General features: G+C 38.2%; 2 protein-coding genes and 1 non-coding gene across 3 annotated transcripts; 2 read left to right on the top strand and 1 right to left on the bottom strand.

Moving 5' to 3' along the window:
* Positions 1 to 1046: 1046 nt before the first annotated feature.
* Positions 1047 to 10641, top strand: LOC143864238 (uncharacterized). The gene is made up of 3 exons (XM_077375137.1): positions 1047 to 1435; positions 9451 to 9787; positions 10006 to 10641. The coding sequence occupies exons 1-3, from the start codon at positions 1358 to 1360 to the stop codon at positions 10443 to 10445; spliced, it is 855 nt and encodes a 284-aa protein (XP_077231252.1). The 5' UTR covers positions 1047 to 1357; the 3' UTR covers positions 10446 to 10641.
* Positions 10642 to 12010: 1369 nt separating this feature from the next.
* On the top strand, positions 12011 to 12082 carry TRNAP-UGG (transfer RNA proline (anticodon UGG)). The gene has a single exon. It is a non-coding gene; the product is annotated as a tRNA-Pro (tRNA).
* Positions 12083 to 12915: 833 nt separating this feature from the next.
* Positions 12916 to 23009, bottom strand: LOC143864110 (beta-galactosidase 11-like). Its single transcript, XM_077374904.1, has 19 exons — positions 22542 to 23009; positions 22059 to 22154; positions 21705 to 21817; positions 21527 to 21593; positions 21180 to 21272; positions 20947 to 21090; positions 20373 to 20467; positions 19160 to 19265; positions 18967 to 19051; positions 18300 to 18418; positions 18037 to 18204; positions 17520 to 17701; positions 17100 to 17209; positions 16158 to 16267; positions 15929 to 16036; positions 15700 to 15807; positions 14726 to 14871; positions 14195 to 14543; positions 12916 to 13195 (listed from the first exon to the last, which is right to left on the bottom strand). The coding sequence occupies exons 1-19, from the start codon at positions 22728 to 22730 to the stop codon at positions 13061 to 13063; spliced, it is 2523 nt and encodes an 840-aa protein (XP_077231019.1). The 5' UTR covers positions 22731 to 23009; the 3' UTR covers positions 12916 to 13060.
* Between the last annotated feature and the right edge of the window lie 1151 nt (positions 23010 to 24160).

The raw sequence follows: 24160 nt of genomic DNA, 5'->3' as shown, positions 1-24160 counted from the left end.
GCACAAGTCACTTTTTCTCACCAAGGTTTTAAATTTTGGTTTCGGAATGCGTTTCGGCCCTCACCGAAATCGAAATTTCGAGCGAAATAAGACGAAACCAATAAATTGATATTTTATCCTATCCTAAAATTTCGGCCGAAATTATCGAAATTTTTCCCGAAATTTTGGGAGAATATTAAATAATGTTAAAATCCTAGATTTTTATTGGGATTTTCCTTGAATTTCAGACTGAATTTTCGGGAAAAATGAAATTTCAGTAGAAATTTTGTAAGGTTTTCGAGTTTACCCGATTTCAGTTTTGTTCTCCACCGAAACTTGAAATTTTGGATTTCAGTCGAAATTTAAAACCTTGCTTCTCACTGGAGCATCCAAAGGTCATGTTCTCTAGAAGGGCACCCCCATTGGTTGAAAATCACAAAGGTACATTTAATGTTCTTTGACTTTTTGTCCCATTTAATGCACGTCGGTGATTTTAAACCAATGGGGGAACTCTTTCACCCCTTTTTTGCAAGGGCGCCCTTCAGTTTAGAACTCCTCACATTTCAAAGATTTTTAATGTATCACTAATACTTTTTGGTGATCTAGACCGTTGATCTGATGGATCATCACACGGAGACCAAGTGGGCTCCAGGTTCAAAGCTGAACGGAAATCTCACCTGCAAGATCGAGGAGTACAAAAATCAATGGCTTTAAAATATCTAAAATGTAGCGTTTTCATAATGATGAGTGTGGGCCCAAGGGAAATGTAGTCTTCGGATGAATCCAACGGTCCAGATAGCATGCACGTGTCATGCATACAATTAAAAGCCAAGCGATTTTCTTGCAACAAGAATTCGTGTTCGTTTGGGACTGTGACAATCGGTTTTAATCAATCTTGGCCCAATTCGCTTGAGATTTTACAACCGATGGTGAGTCCCAAAACCGATTATTGGACTCAAAATTTAAGAAGGAAAGGAGTGCCGTTATTAAAACAAGTGTGTCATCTCAATTAAGAAAACGGGTTGCGGGACTCTTAACTCTATAAATAGCCCCTTCCCCTCTCTCAATCGATTTCTAACTTTCATTCTCTCTTGTTGTGTTTCCAAACTTGAAACCCTAACCCTAGTTTTTTCTCTCCTGGTTCGCAACAATCCTTTCCAAGGCTTTTCATTCATTGTTTTCATAAGATCAATCTCTGATCTCATCTTATTTACATTAACAAACCCTAGATTTCGATCTTGAAATCCTTTCTTGCTACTTTTTCTCGTTTTTTTGGGAAGATTTTAGTAGAATTTTAAGAATCTCGGACTATTTTTTTCGCCTTGGATTTCTAGTGCAGTTTTAACAGGGATTTAAGTGAAGATTTAGCGGGAGAACAATGTCTCGCTGCTTTCCGTATCCTCCTCCGGGATATGAGAGGAAGATTCGTGATGAGGGCCTGATCGAATCGATTAAGGTTTGTTGAGCAATTATCCTGTGTTGAAATTTTGTGATTATGCTCAACTGCTTTGGTAATCGATTCTTTCTCTGCTCTTGAATGAATTGGTTTTGAATGATCAAAACGAAGTCACTGATGATGATTTAAATTAGATTGGTCTTTGTTTTTCCATGCGTGTATGAACTATGAACCAATGAGAAAATATCATGTATAAAGTTTCTGTTGCTCTGGTGTTGTAATTTTAAGATGGGATGTAAGATGAATATGTATATATAATGGGGTTCCTTGTGGAGATGAGTTTAGGGTTTTGTAATGCTATCTAAATTGGAGAATGTCTACCTGATGGCTTTTTCTTTGGTCCCTTCTAGTTCTATGATGTTTCTTTTGAGATCTCGATGCTCAGAGGTTAGGAATGCAATAATTTGTAATTTTTGTTGTGTTGATTAGGAATCAGCTACCAAGGTGGGAGGTTCTTTTCTTATGTGCATATTACGACCCCAATCAGTTCGCAACTGAATTTATCTTCTTAGAGGGAAGATCAGCCTCCTGACCCCCACTTCGAGGGAAGGGTCGGTCCTCTTTGTGCTCAAAGCACAATTTTTGGGATAAATTTCTTCATTCTAGAAACTAAATGAGTGTTTATGTAAAACAATCAAGGGATAAACATAGAAAGATCTAGAAAGATCTTATGATCAGAATGGAAATAACTAAATAAAGGCTTACCTAATCTTGAATACTATATTCTACATGCCTAATCTACCATCCAAGTAATCGAATGATCAGACTAATCTCGAAGATCTGATATATTCTAAATTCAAACTAATTTATTCCACTCTAGTGAGACCCATCTAGGCACGTAACATTCCACTCGTCTAAGCACTGGCCAATTGGTGAAAAATGAGATCGATCTTGTGCAGGACTTTCTGAAAATTTTCTCTTTTCTCTTGCTCACTTTCTTCTCCTCTTCGTCTTGCGATTAGTCTCCATTTCGTATGTAGCCATCAATGGCTAATGCAGCTTCATTCAGATGATTTGGATGTTGATGCATGGATGGTTGTGGACGAGGATCTTCTTTATGACTTTGACCAATTTGAGCAAAATGGTAGATTCTTCGATGATGGCCTTTCTTTTGTGGCTTTATCTCCCTTCTGATTTCCTTCTCTCATCTTCTTTTCTCCCCTTTTTCTATTTCATCTTTTCTTTTATTGTGCAAGCCTTTTCGACGGTGCTCTCGTTGAACTCTTAGCTTCTGCAGACATGGAGGTTCTTCTAATTTCATGCCAAGCGGCAGTGCCATCTTGTTGAACTCGGCATTCATGCGAGATGCCTCTCTCTCTCTCTCTCTTGTAGTCTCATCCCATTGCTCCATCATTCCTTCGATTTGATTCTATCTGAGGCTGGATCGTGCTACTCTGATACCAAATGTTACGAACTCAAATCGGTTCGCAACTGCATTGATCTTCTTAGAGGGAAGATTAGCCTCTTGACCCGCTTCGAGGGAAGGGTTGGTCCACTTTGTGCTAAAAACACAATTTCTAGGATAAATTTCTTCATTCCATTAGAAAGATCTTATGATAAGGATGGAAATAATTCTTGTACCTTGGGGGCTGACTATCTCTATTGCCCTTTTTGCTTATTAATGAATCTCTGCTGCCATTCAAAAAAAAATAAAATGGAAATAGTCAAATAAAGACTAACCTAATCTTGACTAGTATCCAAATCAATCCTAGTTGCTTAATCTACCCTACATGCCTAATCTACTATCCAAGTAATCCAATGATCTGATCTGATCAAATATATTCTAAATTCAAACTAATTTATTCCACTCTAGTGCGATCCATCTAGGCACGTAACAGTGCACTGCATCAAATCAGTAACTATTTTTTTATTTTTTTTTTGAAAAAAAATCTGTTGTCTAAAAGCAGTAGTCTATTTTCCAATCCCTCTTAATCTTAGGGGATCCTTAAGGGAATGTGGCATTAGTTTTGCATCCTCTCTGCAAAGCATGTTAAGAGAACGTTTGACACTCCCTATACGCTATAAAAATATATGGCTTCTTACACAAGCAGCTGATAATATGTGCTACACTTGCTTAAATTTAATCAGGAAGGAAACCCATGAACATTACATCGAGATCCATACTGTTTATGATTTATTGTTGGAATTAGAAGACATCCATACTGTTTGCGCATTGTGTTGAGGATTGCCATCACGGAATTTGTGACCAAAGTCAGTTTGATATGGGTGTGCAGACTTGTGCAACATTGGTGGTATTGACCCACCTGGTTGTGGTATATGTGTGCTCGTATGGCAATTCTGTTGAGTGTCCTTGTTTAGCTGCTTTGTAAGCTTGGCATGCCATATCTGATGCATATGTTATTGGGCCTGCTTATTTTCTCCTTTCCCAGAATTATTGGAGGTAGAGTTGAATGGAATTTAGTGCCAGATGGAGATGATAAATCAGGATGCAGTTTGGTGTTGCTATTCAAGAGCATAAATACGTGGGGAAGATTGGTTGCTGAATTTTTCTGAAATTAGAGCAATAAAATAGTAGGAATATGTAAATTGGAGAAGTGGATGTTTGTTATATTGTGATGAAATGCCCTTACATTAGGTGTGATTTGGAGAAAAAAAACTCATGGTTTAAAGAGGTTCCAATCTTCAATTTGCTTAGTGATGCACTGGATCTTATGATTTGCAGAGCTTTCAATGATTAGGAGGTGTGAGAATGCGGTTGACGCTGTCATAACTCGGGAGAGTCAAAGGAGTTTTTATTGACTCCGTAGGGCAAAATGCGGAATACAGATGGCGAGTTCCTTGTCGTGCCAACGAGTTTTTAAACACTGGGTGTGACAAAGGTGCCATACATGGTTTTAAATTTCGGCCGAAATATTTCGGTTTCGGTGGAAAACGAAACGAAATTCACATTGAGTCGGAAAAGTACCAAACTTCGCCGAAACGTTTCAGAAATTTCGGTGAAACGTTTCGGAAATTTTGGAAATCGGCGAAATTTTTACAGGATTTCGTCCGAAATTTTGTACCGAAACCGAAACCGAGATTTAAAACCTTGGTGCCATATAGCTTCTGATAGGGGTGTAAACGAGCCGAGCCGAGCTTGGCCAGGCTCGGCTCGGCTCGTTAAGCTCAAAAGCTCGGCTCGGGCTCGAACCAGGCTCGGCTCGGCCAGGCTCGCGAGCGGCTCGCGAGCCTTATCGAGCTCGAATTATATTAATTTTACACCCCTCATCTTCCCTGGACAGCCCTATCTAGTGTTTTTTTACTACTCTTTTTACACTAGGGGGGTGGTCCAAGTAACAAATGGGGTTCCAAAAAAGAAGTGACATATTTTGCCTCCCCCTTTCACTCCCTAGACAACCCTTTTAGTGTATATATTAATATATAATATCTATATTTAAATATATTAAATTCTTAACGAGCCTTAACGAGCCGAGCCGAGCCGAGCTTGGCCTAACTCGGCTCGGCTCGGCTCGGCTCGGCTCGTTAAGGATTCGAGCCGAGCTGGAGCGAGCTTCCGAGCCCGAGCCAAAATTGACACCCTTAGCTTCTGATGTTGGACTATGATGTTCTCTGCCTTGTTGTGGGATCCTTAATGGCTGAGGTTGCCGGTTTATATCAAGGAAGTCAGAAAAACTTAGCATGCCCATGCGGTGACCTCCTTTGGTGCTTGGTACATCTAGCCAGTTACCTAGCGACTAAAACAGAGAAAATGATAGAATGAGTATATCTGCGCAGCTAGATTAAAATTGTAGAAATGTATATATTTTGCAGTTTAATACATGTATATGTAGGGGTTATTTGTATCTTAATTTTTATTATTATTTAACTTATTTTTTTGAAATGAAAGTTTATTTTTGGTAGGAAAGCTTGGATTTAACCTTTTTTATTATCATTAATATTTTTCTATTTATAAAATAGGAGAAGATGAGTTCTCTATGGGGTTTAGGGGATTGATAGGCCCTCATCTACAGCCATTTACCCTATCTGAGGGAAAAGTGGCCTCCAACTGCTCCTTGTTCCTAGGCATTCAGGTTCTGAAGTTAACATGTGTTGGTTTGTCTAGGCATTAAGGCTCTGAAGTTCATATGCGTTGGTTTGTCAGGCACTCAATTTCATCCTACAAAATCATTCACCGTCCGGTTTTTGGGGCAGCGAGTTTCTCTATTTCTGAATATTTTTTGGTGGTCATGGAGGACCTACTTACCCCTATTAGCGTGTATTTGATTTCTTAATTTTGGACTGTACGCTGTTTCTCTATCATGGGGCATGCTCAGATTCATTAAAATGCCAGTGAGAGTTGCATGACCTGATCCTAGGACATCTATCTGGAAGTCAATTCTCTATAGCTGGAGTTACAAGCATGGTCCTATGCTGTGTTGCCCCAGGCTGGGCCAGGATATGGGTCACCCGGATGGGATTTCTCACCCATTTGCTTATTGGTCTACTATGTTGGTTGAACATAGTTACACAGTTCTTTTGAACAGGGAAACAGTTAATGGGTGGTGGTTTGGAGAAGCTTGTTTTGGCACGGCATGAAAATCACATTTACGTTCCAATTATCATGAAATGCTTGGAGGAGGACCCTTGAACATAGTTACGGAGTTCTTTAGAAATTGTAGTGGCTAGAGGTTGTAAGGCCATATCTTGTATCTGATTGCTAATAGAGATCATTGATAACTAAGCCATAGTTTTAAAACTCCCCCGCGTCATCATCGACTCCCCCGGATTATGACCACGCCAATTGACTACTCAGTTGCGTCAACTGCGTTCTTGGCCGTGTCTGCACCAAGTCGACAAGGATTTTTCTTCACCGCATTTTGACCCGCATCCGCAATTTTAGACACTGTCCAAAGCTATGCACCTTTCGGGCTTCATATTTTTCATTGTGAGCTTGAAGGTAAGCATTGGGTGGATTTGTTCATATTACCGAGCATTGAGTAGAGAGTTTGATGTGCTCTATTTTGAGTCATCTTGAGAGATGCCAATGAGATGGGCAATTCTTTTGCAGGATAAGGGTTGTCATGCCAACCTTATCTATCGGGGGCTTATGATTGCTTTCAGATTTTTTTTTAATGGCAGATAAATTTATTAAAATCGATAAGGGTTTGGATTTGGAGCTCTTTATGGGTGTTAAGTGTCAAGTCATTTTATCATCAGGTTGCACCCTGCCATTGGTCTCCGCTTCTAGCCAGAGTGTGGAGCATACCTGCACCGCACGGGGTGTGTGTGTTTGGTTTGACCACCTTCCTTGACAAAATACAGACAGTGGATCATTTGTGCAACCACCCGTGGTGATTATTGATCACTGCGCTTTATGTGTCAGGTCAGGAGAGTTAGTGGACCATATGTTCCTCCATTGTAGATTTGACATGGAAGTATGGAGTAAAAACCTTCGTAGATTCAGTATGACTTGGGTGTTCCCCTCCGTGCTCATTGATCTTTTGGAGTGCTGGTCCCTCATTACTTGGCAGAAAAAAGGAAAGACACTTTGGAACGTGATATTGCTAGCCACTACTTGGGTAGTATGGAAGGAAAGAAATGCCCTAAGCATTAAGAGGATTGATCAAAACCTCACAATTCATTTTCTTGAAAGTGATTGTGCTAACCATCTCTTTTCTCGTGTTAGAACATTGCCTCGCTTTAGGTTCGTTTCAGCCTTAGACATCTGGCACGGTTGACGGGAGGTATGTCTTAGTAGTGAGCTTGTCGAGTCGCCTTCCTAGGGGTGGGCCTCGCTTGGCCCTGTCCACCTGAAGCTTACTTTCGGTGGGTCTAGCATGGGGAATTTGGGATTAGTTCAAATTCCCCATGCTAGAATGGGGTGGGGATACCCTAAAATGGGGGATTCGTCCCGCGCATCCATAGGGATTATTCCCGCCCTAAAATGGGGTGGGGATAACCTACGTCATAAAGAAAGCCTGGGGAATTTGGGGCCATCAGGAGTAGGCAGCGTTCTCATAGATGAGAACCGAGCAATGAGGTGGGCTTTTTCAAGCTCCATTGCCACATACTCCAATGAGGCTGAGGATTGAGTGGTTTTTGCCGTTTTTCAGGGCATCAGTATATTGGAGAGTATTCTCATGGATCAAATGATAGTGAAGCGAGAATCCCTTAACATCATTAGGTTGCTGAAAGAGTCATTCTCATCTGTGGTGATTTGCTCATGGTGTTGATGAGATACAAGACTGAGTGACAGGCTCATCTATTTCCTTCCAGCATATTAGAAGATCGGCTAATCGCGACGCTGATAGTAAGGGCCAGGATTGCTAAGGGAAGATTGGAGATATTTGCTTCCCTCCCTCTTTGAGGGTGGTATTTCTCAGCTTTGTTATTCTTTCTATTAGCTTCTGTATTGTATCGACCATCTCAGTCGCAGGATTCCCCTCTTTTTATCATCCTTAATAGAATTCTCTACCATTAAAAATGTGTTTTTTGATTAAGTTTTTAAGACGTAAAAAGGTAGTAAGAATCAAGAGCTTAAATTTATGAGTTCACTACTAAAACGATTATTGAGCTATGATTTTACTGATCAATCTTGGGTCCCATTAAGACCAGTGATTTTGGTGGATCCCCATCATTCTTCCCCTACTAGGAAAGCATACGTCTCCGGCAAATAAATGGAGTTGTATTGCCTGTGGAGATATAGATTGAGACGTTGAAAATCAACTATTGTCATCCAAGTGCTGTCAGACTTCGCATGACCTTTTCATTTCACGTAGAACTTGTGATAGCCACAACCCCTGGTAGAAATGAGTTGATTGTCTTGCTCATCTTCGAGCTCTTCCAATATTTTAGGTATATAGGCAACCGAATGCTTTGTTCCATGTATTCATCTACAAATACTTTCACATCTAAGAATACTTTCACCTGTATTCCGATATTTTAGGTACGTAGGCAATCGACTACTTTCATTTCACTTAGAAGTTGTAGAAATGAGTTGATTGTTTGGCACACCTTTGATCTCTTCCAATATTTTAGGTTCATAGGTAATCAAATACTTTGGTCCATGTATTCATCTACGAAATGCTTTACGCGCATTGCATAATTTATTTGGTTCGACCTTCTATGAATTACTCTTCTTAGCCTGTGGTACCTGGATATTTGTCTACACCCAATTTACCATGTTCGACATGAGCTCACATCAGATACTGCATGGATTGTTTATTTTTGGTCAAAACAACTATCTTGTTTCAAATTTTACATGCCACCTTCTTCTTCTTTGAAAAAAAATTCTATCATGTTACAAACATCACTCTGCCAGTTAACAAACATGGTTTTTTGTTGTTAGTGTTGCATAATTGCAATTATAATAGTATTTCGCCTAAGGGTGGCAAAATTGGCCGAACCGAGCCGGAACCGAGCCGAAACCGAACCAAAAATTCGGTTTCGGTTTGGTTAAATCAAACCGATTCAAATTTTGGTTTGGTTTGGTTTGGGGATCAAACCGAACCGAAACCGAATATTTCCAATGATTATGACTAAGGGGTGGCAAAATTGGCGGAACCGAACCGAACCGAAAATTCGGTTTCGGTTTGATAAAACCAAACCGATTCAAATTTTGGTTCGGTTCGGTTTGGGGGTCAAACAGAATCGAAACCGAACCATTGCCACCCCGCCCCATTGATTTTATAATCAATGTTCCGTCTTTTTTTTTTTTTTGAATGGTATAATCAATTTTTTCCAAGTTAAATGTAGTCATATGTTACAATGTCCTATTATACATTTTTGTCATCTCACGGTTCAGATACCTGTATCGTATCAGTATCTCACAGTCCATTTGCCTGTTCATTTTTATTATACTTGCTTTTTATATCCTGTGCCGGTTGCCTGCGGCATGTTAAACCAATGAATTCCTATGCTTGCATGGAAAGACTGCATAGTTGCATCTCAATATGCAGAATTCCATCCTAAAACTGCATTTCCTTTCACTGAGCTCTGTTGGTCTTATCTTTGGTCTCCCCCTCCGTCTCCTCTGTTCTGGAATTGACAAAACTTCTGGTGGTCTGAAACTCCAGAAAGAAAGGGAGAAGGCCAAGAAAGAGAGGAGGAAGGAAAAGAAGAGGGACAAAAAAGAGAAAAATGAGAAATTCGGGGACAATGCAATGACTGAAGAGAAAAAACATGCTAATGAGAAGAGGCACACTGATGAGAGGAGCCAAGTGATTCATCCGAAGGATGGATACCATACAAAGGGAGTTGCAGAGGAAACCGAACAGGCGGAAAAAAGCTGCCTTACGGAAGAACGCGAGCAGCTAGCTGCTATTCAAAGTCACTATGATTCTTCTGACAGCACTCAGAACAGCGCCAAGAGGAAGAGGCACGACCCAGCTGCCAATGCTTGCCATTATCAAGGTGAGTTTTTCTGTTTAGGATTGTTGGATTGTTCTGTTACTTCTGTATTTCCTTTCAATCGAAGGTCGCTGCTTGTTGGGCATGTACTGTGAAACAACCAATTACCCCAAAAGCTTAAGCTATTAAGAGTTGGTTTTTATTTAATCATTTATACTTTAACATGAACTATTTCTCACAAGCACTGACACTTTATTCTCTATTCCTTGCCATTAATGAAGGGAATGGGCTCCGCATCCGGTTTCCACTACACAAACATAAGGATCCAGAACTCCCCAAAGATGAACAACAGCCCTGTTCCTCTGGTTTGATAGAGCTCAATGATCTAAAACTCCGCAGCAATGAACAGAAGCCTTGTTCCTCTGGCAGAACTGAGATCTCCCTGAATTACTTAGAGAGCGCCGCTCAGAAAATGGAAGCACAGTTCAGAGATCTAATTGTGAACTGGAACCCCCCTCCTCCATCGCAGTTTGAACACCCTGATTTTGATACTCTGGAATGGCTCTTTGAAAGGAAACAACCACTCAAACAACAGGCTAAAAGATGCAAAGTTGCCGGCGCCACCAATAGCTCGTGCAATGTAACTGTTTGCCTGCAGCCTCGTGCCTGTTATTTGGCCGAGGCCGATATATACTCATTACCATATGTTCTTCCTTACTGAACCCTTGTCATTGCGGCTGAGTGTACACAGAGGAGCTGAGAGCAGCTTACGAAAGAAGTGAGCCTCTTAAGAGTGCTGGAGCCAAGCTTGTTTTTTTGTTTTGTTTGTGATTTTAGGATTGTATTGGGTTTCATGCTATTGATGTATGTATACAACTCATTCCATTCTTAATATTAATTCATAGAAGTTCAAGCAATTGAATGCATATTTTGGTTCTGTTTTCCGGTTGCTTGCTGACCATCTCTTGAGGATTACAGGATCTCCTCATGCTAGTAATGAATTGTTAGAACAAGTATTTGTGTTGTCTAATGTGGTCATTGGATGGTCCGCACTCAATAACCAAAATTCAAGTTATTGGATATTAGGGTTGGGTTAGGCAACCTTTCTCCATCCCCATAAAAGATGCGATAATTTCCGAACCGACTGATCTGCTTCGGAAGATTCTCATTATCCTCTTTCCGAATGGTTACCGAACACAACCTAGATTTTCCGTTTGGCTTATTTTATGCCTCTTATTAAGGTCACGTTTGGCTACCATGAATGTTTTTTTTTTCTTTACATGACAAATTGGTGTCTCCAAGTGGAGATGTGGGTGAAATTGTTAAAAATCAGGAAACAAAATCCAAGAAACTAGTGTCTCGGGGACGGGATGTGGCTAAAAATCCAGAAACAAGAAACTCTACTCAAAATCGGAGTTACTTTTTTCCTATTTTTAGCAATTTCTCATCATCGGAGTCACTAGTTTTCTGGATTTTGTTTTCTGATTTTTAGCTACTTCATGCTCATCTCCACTTGGAGACTGATTTATCATGAAAAAAAATTCCTGATGGCCAAACTGCCGCCAGAGCCTAAGAGCGTGTTCTTTCAGTGATCTTTTGTTCCAAAAAAATGCAAAAAAGGAGAATATTGTTCGACAAAATTGACCGGTTTTGCCCACTTCTATTATTTTCAAGCAGGATTTGGCGGTGATATATGATGAATTCTTGGATCAAACTTGGGAAAATGAGAAGCATTAAAGAAGATGCCATAATCATCTAATTTAAAGTCTATCAGACGGACGATCTTATTCAATCAAAGGTGGGACCTACCAAATCAATGGTCTTTTAAGCTATTGATTTTTAGCATCTCCATTTTTTCCTCACAAAAATTAATTATAAAATTTCATATTTTCAGAGTACTTGTTGTTTTCTTATATAATAATGTCAAAAAATTTCCAAAAATACTTAATACAAATAAGACATTGATAGCAAGTGCAGTTTGTGAATTGCACATTAAACGCAAAACATTTCCTACAATATCTCATAAAAGTAGGGAAATGATATTAGCACGGCCTATGTTTTTATAATTGCACTAGGTCATCTTGTCTTTTATCATTTAAAGAGCCGTCAAAGGTTATTACACTTACGGGAAAGCCTCTGAGAAGTCAATTACAAAAGAAAGACAAGCTGCATTTGTGCAACTATTAAAATAAAGTTTTCATGCTGATGCCATTTCTAATAAATAATTAATGTGAATTTACACATTAATCTATAAAGTAAATTTTTCATATAGAAATCACATGATATGGGCGTTTGGTCTAGTGGTATGATTCTTGCTTTGGGTGCAAGAGGTCGCGAGTTCGATTCTCGCAACGCCCCCTTTTTGCCATCTAGCCTGTTTTTTTAATCCAAATTGGGTTCGGTATAGATGGGTTGAGCTGGGTTAGGTTTGGGTTCATATAAGCCCAAACAAATAATACATTTTCCAAATTGGGTTGGGTTGAGTTGGGTTAGGTTTGGGTTCACATAAGATTGGAGGTGAGTGACTAAGGTCATAGTAGAGGGTGACTTTTTGAACATGATTAGATGGTTGAAGGTAAGTGGGGCCCCATCCTTGGAGGTTTGCTCGGTGGATAGATGAGATAACGGATCGAGTGGTGGGAACCTCCATTGCATTCCATCATGTGAGAAGATCGGCGAATAGTGAGGCTGACTGTTTAGCTCGGGAAGGGGCTTCAAGGGTGGAGTTGGAAGTTTTTAACTTTCTCCCTCATTGACTGTTGTATATTGTATGGTTTTCTGTTGTTTCCTCGTTCGATCTGATCATCTCATTCGCAGGGGTTCTCCGCATTTGTCTTTCTCTATTAATTCAATTCTTTACTATTCCAAAAAACAAAGGAACTAACCTTTGAGGCGGAGTAAGGAATAGGAAACCTTACACATACCCTATTGACAACATTAACGCTGTTTGTTTTGGATTTTGAGGACCAATAATGAGTCCAAAACTTACGATTGGACTCAAAATTAAACTTAAATTTGATTCCAATAATCAGTTTTGGACTCACAATCGGTTCTCAAAATCCAAAACAAACATGAATTTGATTCAAATATTCCAAAATTGAAAATGGAATCGATTAAGGCTACCATTAAATGCTCCTGATATTCCATATAAAACCGCTAAGAAAATCATGAATATTGATACTCATACAAGCTAAGAAAATCTATAATTCTTGGAATTATTGAACATGGAAAATGTTCTGTTTAGTATTCAACCACCACAAACTAGCCAGTACATGTCATTACTGTTCAAATCGAACTCCCAAACAAAAAGATATCCCTACCACTTTTATCTGCAAGTTACTCAGATGATCTTTTTTTGGTACCACATATTGCTTGCACTGCAAGAGTCTTTGCAACCCCTCGTGGGCATTCCAAAGTGCCCAAAGTATCTTGTGTAACTGGTATTTTGCAGCTATTCTTTCCAAAGCAGGCCTGATCACAAAGAAACAATTACTTGTCATGTGAACAGCCCAATGAAGAAAATAATGTATAAATATACATAGAGTTACAACTGGGGCGGGTCAGGTTTTCCATAACCCTACCCTATCCGAGAAATTATTTCGGGTTGGGTCGATCTCTTTATGAGAAAACCCGAGATTTATAAACCCCGCCCTACCAAGATAGTTTCTTGGGTCGGTCGGGTTTTTAATGTTGAGAACTTATATGGTGCTCGAGTGTGAAGTCCATTGCAGGTAGCACCACGCTTGATATTTGATCCAACAGCAGCCCACTTTGTAACTTGTAAGACGTCGTTTGATCAAATATCAAGGGCAGTACTTCTGTAGTACAACACCACACTTTTTAAGAGGCTCTTGTTGGATCAAATATAAAGGGTGGTACATACTTCTGCAGTATAGCAGCCCACTTTTTAAGAGGCTATTGTTGGATCAAATATCTCTATAATACAGAAGCCCACTTTTTAAGTGGCTGTCGTTGGATCAAATATCAAGGACAGCGGTGCTTATGTAATACCACCTACATTTTACTTCTAAGCTCGGGCACCATATAAAAACTCTTTAACGCTTAGCTTAGGATGGTGACAAGTTTCAAAGATTGTAGACAGCAAGTATTCCCACAATAAATCTCTAAATGTTAGTCTTGAAGTGCAAAATTTAAGAAGGAAACTTATTTTTTCACAAAAGAAACTTAATCACTTATATGAACACAATTATTTCAATATATCAGAAAATAATTTTTCATATTAGTGAAGAGCTATCTAAGAAATTTAATGTACATCTATAAGAGTTGAGTCAGGTTCTGGGTTTTATTTTTTATTTTTAAACCCGACCCGACCCAAGATTGGGTTAGTTTTCCAAACTGAAACAAGACTCTTGATTTTTAAACCTGGCCCAAAGGTATTTTCAGGTTGGGTAAAACCGACCCGAGTTGCAACCTTAATATATATAATGCTGAAAAGGGTAGGAAAATTACCTTCTGAACGATGTTTTCACTTAATGGCGAATGACAGGTTCCTCTAGTGAAGTTGCCACAAACACCAGAAGGATCACCATAGCTCACAAAATCAATTTTCTTCATCACTTTGTTTTTGTCTGGACACTTCAAGCGAACACTTGGTTTCATTTCTTCCATGATGGCTCGAATCTCGCCTTTTTCCCTTACCCATGACTTCACATGTGGGGGATGGGCTTCAGAGACATAGCCGCAGATTGTTTCTCTATTTACAGTTAGAACTACAACACTTTGTGGGTCTCCTCCAGTCTCCTCAAAGAAAACCAGAAGATTGTTGGTTGGTTTCAAGAAGGCCCTCGGGACGTGATACCTGAAACAAGTAGAAGCAATCATCTGATGTTTATTCATGAATCTTTTTCTTTGAATGATGAGAAGGAACCAACATGTTGAAGTATAAATGATTAAATAACACCAACTCTAACAGCTTAAGCTTTTGGAGTAATTGGTTGTTTCACACGACACGACAAGTTTGTTTGCTTTGATCATACTTACAATGACTGAGAAGGGCTCCCAAGAGGACTGAGGTAGGATACCCAATACCGACCGATGCTTTCGCCATTGACCCAGGCATGGCCTTTCCCCATTTTGCTAAAATCTAGAGCAACAGGGCCATCTCCATGGGGAGAATCAAAATATCTCTGTAACAAAAAAACATTGATAGGGCTTGAATCATGTAATGAATATCTTGAGAGAGAACACAGAAAGTTTGAAACTCTCCAAGTGTTCATGTCTCGAAAAAAATTGGACTGACATGCAGTACCCAGTTTCAAGTGTTGGGATAATCTAGGCAACTCAACGAATGATAATGAATGACTACATAGTAAAACATGAAGTTGTTTGCATATAAAGCCATCGTTTCATGAATCACTATAGTTCAATCATAGTAACAAATATTTATCTTGGGAATTTCTCGCGAAAGGTGTATCTAGGAATAATTTAATTTTTTTTATGCCGGATTTATATAGGGGAAAATTGGAGAAATAAAATAGTTAAAATGAAAAAAAAAAATTCTAAAATTTAAGAACAAACTTAGCACACCGAATAATATCGTCAATTTTTTGCAATGGCTTAGTTGAGTTGAGTTTGGTGATATTTTTGCGGTAAAATATAAAATATGAAGATATCTTAATGATTTTTTGGAAGGAAAATGATATGATAACCGTGAGTAGGACCAATGCGAGAAACCAACAATCAGAATGCACCATTTGTTCCAAAATCACCTCTTGGTGAGTTTCCTAAACCAAAGGAATGGTTGTATGTCACGTGTGATGTGGTGGCAATGGATGATTTGTTCAGTTTCGTGCTCGGCTGTAAAACCGGTTTCCCTAGCATTTCTCTTTTCAAAATCTCGGGAAAAGTTTGGGATTATTTCATTTTATCAAAAAATTGCAAAATATATCGCCATATTTTAAAAAATGTTGGAGATATTTTCTTATGGAATCACGAGGTGTTCATGTGTGATCTACCTTGTACCATGTAAGTGGTGTGCCTTTAGATCCCTTAGCACTCAACCACTTAACCTTCTGTGACCCATGATCATTAAAGATTTGAAGTCTTTCTCCAAGCAAACCAACCTGAAAAATGGGCATTAAACTTAATTAGTTGGTGATTAAATCTTGGAACTTGGAGCATCCAATATGAAATATGAGACATGGAAGACATAGTAAATCAAAATTAAAGTTCAAGGATTATTACCTTGTGTCCCCACTCATTTGAACTCAGATCCAGGGTCCCAAGATTCAAACCTAGAACTCTTATTTGGCGAATGCCGGACAGTCTACGCTCCAAGTATACTCCACTATCCTTCACGTAGAAAGAAAAACACATCATTTCTTTTTAGAAGTGTAAGAAAAATTGAAAGGAGGCACTATGTGACTTCATAATGATTTTCAAATTCGATTCTGCGATGTTCTATATCTCTTACTGGTAATCCGATCGTCATGGCTAGCAAGGAAATATGATTAGTTCCAGCTTTCAGTGTAATGGGTTTTTTCAAGTGGAAACTTTTCTCTATCTTGTCTCCATGATCAGATCCTGAAAGCAAGTAACCAAAATGAGCATGAGCTTCAAATGGTTAGTGTGATAAATTTTCTTACATCACCAAACTGTATTCATGTAGAATTGCATCAGTAAGGGTACGAGTCTCAGAATCCAACATGGATATCGAGTGTCAGATTCAATAAACCTCAAATAAAAAAGATATAATAGCTTACGTGTAAGGTGTATAAAACTCAATTCTTAGATTAATTTTTTTTTTACATTGCAATATGCTTATAACAAGTAATATATTAAAATTTTAGATAGGTAAGAAAATATAATGTTTTATTTCTATAATAACTTATTTAGTAGGATGGATAAAACTCAAATCATGCAGTAATTGTAAAGTTATGGTAGTAGTAATCAGAAAAAAACAGAAAAGAGATTTTGAAGTGTTGCAAAGAATCGTGAAATTTTTGAATCAGACACCGACACGTGTCCGACACAGATACTTTGCCCATTCAGGAGACTCCATGTAACATGGTATAGAAAAAGATCAGATTCTAAGTTTTAGCTTATATGGGACGGTAACGATGTCATTTCAGAGAGGAATTCATTCATGTTGGTTCAATAATCAATATCAACTTCAACCACAATCTTCTAAGCAAGCTCAAGGAAAATACAAAAGAAATAAGGGATTTGCTAGCGCCCATTGCAAAAGGCATTTCGCCGAACGTATGCTGCATGAGAGAGCAGCCATCTCATGAATAATGACAAAATCTGTTGAAAAGTGAGCCTATGTGGCTGCTCTGATCTCTCATGCAACAGACGTTCTGTGAAATGCCTTTTGCGATGGACCCTAGCAAATCCCAAGAAAGAAAATATTTACCGACGTAAACATCATTAACAAACGCATGCACCGCATGGCCAAGTGATTGTATACTGATTATTGGACGGATGTCATGCCTCAACGGTAGGTCATCAACATGCAAACGCAGACTGCAATACATACAATTGAGTCAATTGGCAGTGCAGATAATGAGAAAGCTGAATAAGAGTGGTCACAGTTCCCAAATTAGCAGTTTATCTTTAAAATCGTCATGAAACTTATTCAGATACTACTCAAAAATAAAATTACAATCCAAATTCTACAACTGAAGGTTCAATAGTACATTGCTAACTAAATATTATACTTGAGATATAATATCCAGATATCTGTGTTAAGAAATGAATGACTTAAAAGGGCTAGATTTGTGTACCATCTCATGAAAATTTACTTAATAAGTATTCACAAATGCAATTTCCTTACATGGTGGTATACCAGAGGTAATCTGATGTATCCTTTGTCATGTTCAAGTGGTCCATGGGGCCTTCTGTTTTAATAGGAGACTGTTTGAGTTTTGGAATCTTCTCTTGAAACATCGTCCAGTGCATATTCCTGTTAGATTCATCTCGCAAAACGTAGTTCCTTGCATTGTGTTGCGTATTTATCTGCTCCATACAAACTAAAGGGTTACTGTAAATCCACATGAACTGATATAATTTGTTGTAGTAATTGGAAGGTCCTTGGCATGGGTACATGAAGGGTCCACATTTTTTTTTGTTAATGCTCCATAATTCTAAAGATTAATGTAATTCCCAACAACTTAGCTTACAAAATGTGCAACATAAACAAGTGGGAATGTCTTTAAAACAGAGGTAGAATATGGGAGTGCCAATTATAGAACCCCATGGACTAATTTGGATTTTTTTTAAACGATGGTAAGCTTTCTTTACCAAGTTTTACTAGTGGATGAGAAAAACAGGACGGTGAGATGACAACTCACCCTCTGGGTATTGTAGACCACAGTCTTGCAATCAGGGAGGATACTAATGGAACGAGGTGGGAGCGAATATTCAACACCTCTGAAGTATCCAGTTAAAGTTATTCTAGTAGCAATGTTGGAAAGGAAAGCAGCACACACATTGGTTCCAGGGATCTCATAAACACGGGCCTGCACCGTAAAATTCATCAAATATTCCTTCCAATAACCATAGTACGGAAAATCTTTGAACATCATTTGAAGTGATAAGTTTCTAGTAATAGTACCTCTAAGCTCTTCCTCAAGTATTGGACACTGTAACTCCCCCAAAGCAGAGCCTTCTTGCTTAGATTCAAAGCGCGGTGCAAGTCCCTCAGGTGACCATACTTGGGTTCCCTCTCCAAACCTGAAGAAAGACATAAAAAATGATATGAGATGGAGAACATCAATATAATTTAATCACAATGTATCTTAAAGGAGAAAAAGATGTTTAATGCTTGTAAAAAGGTTTCAATTGCATTGCAGACAAACTGATAAGATTATCTCCCCCATTCACACACTTTTTCAGACCTCTCGAGTCAACTTCTGATATTATCTAACTTGGAATGACACTGTATTCATTATTATTATTATTATTTTTTTGTGGATAATGCTAATTTTCAATATTTTTTGTAACTACATTGTGTAGATGAAAATAGTTTACATGCTTAATTACTCATTCTAGTGTTACCAACCTTGTACACTTATCAGTTGTTATATAGTTTAATCTATAATCTTACAGCTGAGAATAATTGTCCCGAGGTTAAGTAACCTCGACAGTGGAATGATAGTGAACTTTATCCATATGTCCTAAAAAATCTGATGCCTCTTTAGAAGTGTCTGATGGTTTCTAAGTATTTGTAATGGATCAGCGATGATTATCAACAAGTCCTATGGAAACGTAAGTTGTTTTACCATATTCATCAAGCGGAGCTTCATCGTAGTAGCGAGTTGTTACAAACGCGGAAGCTGTTCTACCATAATTTGTTCCACCATGATACTGTTAATAAGAGTAAAAATATCTTTCTGTTAGGAGAAACAATTTTACTATTTTGTTTGAAATTTTTTTTTGAGAGAAGAAATTAGAGTACTTGAGCACAAGCCATACCATATAATAGTTCACTAGTGTCCCATTCTTAGAGAAGAAGCGAGCAACCGCGAATGCAAGATCTTCTGCTGTTCTTTGAGATGGTGGATCACCAAATACTCTATACCTGCAATCGCCAAAGCAATTCATATAACACAATTACTCTTTCCATAAACAGGCCACATTGTTAAAGATCTCTAATTTGAAGAAGTGATCTGATCAATAATATTGAATTTCCTAGAGGGAACCAACTCATTTTGAGAAAGGCATTGCGTCTTCTAGTTCTTCTGAACCTTCACTCTACGAAAAATATTTTGCTTATTTACCTTGGTAAAATGCATTACCAATTCACTAAAATTATGCTAAATTACTTCCTAGATTAAAGGAGTATTTTGAACAGTCATGTCTCTCATGTTAAATGGAGTACACACCCATGAACAATAAACTGGCTTATCTCCTTCATTGTACATAGTAATGGAAATTCACAAGTGCTTCTAATGTAATCTTATAATGTAGAATGTGTTCAAATTATGATCATAATTTGTGTGGATTCAAAATAGTGGAATCTGCATAATAGCTTCACCAATTCCTTCATAGCATTTTGGTTTATTTGATGTTATGTACAGCTTTGAATTCTCATGAATTACATATCTAATGACCATTCATGTTGAACTTGTGGAAATTTAGTGTAATTTATAAGGCCTAAAGCATGTTGTGAGTGGATAATGATTAGAGTGCATAATTTATTTTACCAGTGGCTTGAGAAGTTTCAAAGTATGTAAGAACCTGCCGACATAGGATTATCATAAAGAAAATATTGGCGTACATGAAAAAATGAGTTAGGACTAAGATTTGTTACTTCAATCTAAGATAGTTTAAAGAATTCTGATAAAATGCTTCGGAGACTTTCACATTGAAGGGATGTGTTTTACATTGTTGGAATCTTGTATTCCTTTTCAAAAAATTATAGCTCTGAAAGCACATCAATGACAAAACTGTAGGATCTCAAGTGAAATTAAATAGTATATTCAATGAACAGATTCCTAGGACCAAGATTAATAATGAGTTATTTCTATAACCATCGTCATCTTAGAGGGGAACTTTCTGTAGTCTAATATACAGTGATGGATAATGTCATTAGCATTCTTCTTTCTATTTCAGTCTGTAATATTTACATATCATGATACAAATAAATGCACTAACTATTTGAGGCTCATTACTATGCATTACTTACTGAGCAGTCCAGTTCTCAGTCCAAAGGAAAGGCTTGTTGGGTCCATTCGGTCCTGTGAAAGTATCTCCACAGTTCCTTCCATTGCAAGAGTTGATCTGCACACAAAATTTTTATTACTCACTCGAATGACCCAGAAAGAAAGTTCAGAACTAGGAGCATAATAACCAATGTCCAATGGCTGTACTGTTATCTATAAATCGACATATCAGTTGGTATTTAGTTAAGAAAAAGTTTCAATTAACACTAAAGATCATAGCATAACAAAGGCTAGCTTGTACACTCTGTATTTGCCTATAATAGGAAACTCCTCCTGCAATGACCTTTTTGAAATTTCTAAATTTGGAATGCAAGATACGCTTGAGTTCTTGCTACAATTCACCTCGAAGGTGGCAATTGATTAGAGCTCATCGTTGGATAAATTTTCAAATTATAATTTGGGTTTCAGAAAAGATACCAGCTAAATTTATTGTATGCTTGATTTCTTCCAAGAGGTGAGATTTTAAGCCTTCATCACCTCTAAGAAGAATTGTTTAGATCATGCAAGTAGATAGATATAGAAGGAGAGTTGACTGACCACTGGATCAGGAGCATCTTTTTGCTTGCACATCACCCATGGAACTCCTGTATTTAATCCCACAGCCATTTTCCCTGCCCATCTAACGTACGATTTTCCTGCCTCTTCAAATGCAAGCTGTATGTTGTTATACTCATTTTCGATCTGCACTTGCAAAGATTAAATTAAGATTAACAAGATTGCATAGACAAAAAAAAATCTCTTTGGCGTAGTGAAGTTCCAAAAGGACAAACCTGTGATAGAATGATAGGACCTCCCTGAGATGCAAATAATTTTTCCTTCTTCATCATATTCACGATCATCTTTGCGTACCTCTTCATATAGTACTGAAGACCAAAGAGATTCAGGTATGAAAAAAATATTTGGTTGGTATAAGTTTGTGAATTTTATAGAATAACCAACCCAAATGCACATGGTCCCAGCTGAATTATCAGGGGAGAGAGGGCCTTAAGGCATATGAAAATACATGGGATAGAGTTCGAGACACAGACATAATATATGTTTCATTGGATAATGAAAAAGAACCATGTTGGGAAAAAATTGTATAGTGATAGTGCTTTGGAGGAGGGAAGATAATCACCTTGAATTGTGGATTATTGGTACGGAAAGTAATGTCTTTGACCTCTCTTAGCCAGACTGGGAATCCTCTGAAATGCGTCCAAAAAAAAACAAAAAAAAACAATGAGCCTTTTTCTAAATTGTGTCCCTTTTCCAATAGGAGAATTCGTTAAGCAAGCATCATAGACATAGTCACATACCCAAAGTTCCATTCTCCCTGGATGAAGGGCCCAAGCCTGAGGGTCACAAACATATTATGCTCTTGAATTAACTTGACGAATCTCACCAAATCATTCCTTCCCTCAAAATTGAACTGCAATTCCAATAAATCGCATCACCCATAAATAATTCCTAATACCAATTTACTAACACTATTATAAACATTAAACGCTAAAAGCATTCAATCCATCGGTCCATCCTATCCAATGCAATTCATGGAAAATCTTCACTACGTAACGACCACATTTCTTTTTCTATAATATCAAAGTCATTCTCAAATACAACTCAAAGAAACAAACAATAAAGAAACTGCTTTTATACATGTTTTTCCTTACCTGGCCTTCAACAGGCTCATGAATATTCCAAAAGACATAAGTCTGGATCACGTTCAATCCTCCCTTCTTCGCTTTTTTAATGATGTCAGGCCACATCTGGCGCAAAACCAATCTCAAATCATCAATAAACATGTTTGTTCTTAATCTCAAATCATCAATAATCATGCTTGTTCTTGATTACATTGCACAAGGAAAAAAAAGACTAATCCAGTAAATTAACTAACTATTCGAATACCACTATGGGGCAACACGGGTAGTCTCTAAACCAATCTCAAATCACCAATAATCATGCTTGTTCTTGATTGCATTGCATAAGGAGAAAAAAAGACTAATGAACTAAATTAACCAACTATTCAAATACCTCTACGGGGCCGCACGGGTAGTCTCAAAACCAATCTCAAACATCAATAATCACACTTGTTCTTGATTGAATTGCATAAGATAAAAAGACTAATAAACTAAATTAACTAACTATTTGAATACCTCTGCGGGGCTACGCGGGTAATGGATTGAACCAGAGAATAGAAGGTGTCTCTTTCCACCGATGAGCAACGATTGGCGATCGTAAGTGACATTTGAAAACACATTGTCATCTCCGTGAGCCCAAGTAGTCCCATATAGAATGAACAAAAAGACTAAATTGAGAAGAATTGTTCTCTCTAGAGAAGACATTGAATTCTCTTTTAATGAGTGAATTAGCAAAAATCTCGAACTGGGTAGTCTTAATTTGATCTTGTTTCCCTGAATAATTGGTGCATTTTCTCTTAGGAAGGTTTTATTTTGGTCAATGATATTGATAGGAAAAGGGAAATGTGGTGTGTCTTGATGAATTAATTCAGCCGAATTCAGAGAGAAAGATGTGATTGAGAGGAGAGAGAAGCAAAGATTGATCTGCCTCTTTTGTGGGTCTACAAAGAGAAAAGGAAGATTGAGCCTTTTAAGCTAGTTTCATGGCGTTACTTAGGTAGAGGGAGTTGTGGTGCAGTTTCCTTATTTAGATAGAGGGTGGTTACTTAGGACTCGCTGGATTTCAGTTACTGACCCAGCAATCCTTTTGACGAGATTTGTTGTGGGTCCAGCCTGTACAGACACATAACACCTGGTGGTGGAGCCCACATATTGGATTGATCTTGATGGTTTGAAGATCAATCGGATGGTCCTGATTGTATGTTCTGGAAATATGGGTGATGGGACTGTATTCGATGGGGTGAAATTACAGGTTTGATCGGATTAGTTATGGGTGATTTTTGAGATGTGACGTAGGGCCCCCTAAATGCATGGTCAGGATTAGTTGAAGATGGGGCCCACCTGTTGGTCCCCTGACCATTCCTCCTAAATGAGACAATGAACTTAACCATTTCTTGTTAGGTCCACTTGGCTTCTGTGGAAAATGATACAAAAATAGGCATGTTTCTAATAGTCTGTACAAACTATTAGAAACCCCCTACATCAAAACGTTTCTACACTAATCCCTTCAAATTTTCTTAATTACCAATAGTATTAATGTTTTCTTTTACCCGTATTACACTTAGTTCTAGTCTTAATTACTCTCTCTCTCTCTCTCTCTCTCTCTCTCTCTCTCTTCCATTTGTGATTCACAGGTACGTTGAGGCCCCAACAGATTACATGAAGTCCTGTGTTTTTTTAGAAACTACAGTGGGGCCCACTTCTTAAGATGATCCAAACCGTTCATTTGATGGGCCACAATATAAATAGGTTCTACCCGGTAAATCATCTTCGTGTGATGATCCTAACTACCCAATCTGAACAGAGGCTGCCCATTGTAGAAGGATGGAAGGTTAGGATCATCCTACGGAGATGATTTATGGGGTACGTCGTGGCCCGTCAAATGTTATGAAATATATTGGACTTCACACGATGATCCAAACCTTTCATTTGATGGGCCACAACGTAAATATCCTGCATCCCCAGATCATCTTCATGGCAGGGGCGGAGCCATATATAGCGTGGAGGTGGCCATTTAAGATTTTATTGGCAGAAACACATTTATCGGCATTCTTGAATGCCGGTAATAGTAAGCGGACCCCAATGAACAATGCAGGCAAAGTGTAAATTAGTCCCCTTCCAAATCCCAAAGTGTA

Source organism: Tasmannia lanceolata, unplaced genomic scaffold (genome assembly GCF_043159265.1).
Source record: "Tasmannia lanceolata isolate RefF3 unplaced genomic scaffold, GAP_Taslan_0.1 ptg000048l, whole genome shotgun sequence".
In the NCBI taxonomy this organism is placed as follows: Eukaryota; Viridiplantae; Streptophyta; class Magnoliopsida; order Canellales; family Winteraceae; genus Tasmannia; species Tasmannia lanceolata.
Note: the sequence above shows the minus strand (reverse complement) of the source record. Positions and strands in the feature narration are given on the sequence as shown.

What these genes read in the sequence shown, in the direction of transcription:
- LOC143864110 (XM_077374904.1), bottom strand. Translation starts at nt 22,730, where the DNA reads ATGTCTTCTCTAGAGAGAACAATTCTTCTCAATTTAGTCTTTTTGTTC. An exon ending in CAGGGAGAATGGAACTTTGG is followed by an intron (nt 21,594 to 21,704) that starts GTATGTGACTAT and finishes GACGCATTTCAG; the next exon opens with AGGATTCCCAGTCTGGCTAA. An exon ending in GTGAAAACATCGTTCAGAAG is followed by an intron (nt 13,196 to 14,194) that starts GTAATTTTCCTA and finishes CTTTGTGATCAG; the next exon opens with GCCTGCTTTGGAAAGAATAG.
- LOC143864238 (XM_077375137.1), top strand. Translation starts at nt 1,358, where the DNA reads ATGTCTCGCTGCTTTCCGTATCCTCCTCCGGGATATGAGAGGAAGATT. An exon ending in GCCTGATCGAATCGATTAAG is followed by an intron (nt 1,436 to 9,450) that starts GTTTGTTGAGCA and finishes CTGAAACTCCAG; the next exon opens with AAAGAAAGGGAGAAGGCCAA. An exon ending in CAATGCTTGCCATTATCAAG is followed by an intron (nt 9,788 to 10,005) that starts GTGAGTTTTTCT and finishes CCATTAATGAAG; the next exon opens with GGAATGGGCTCCGCATCCGG.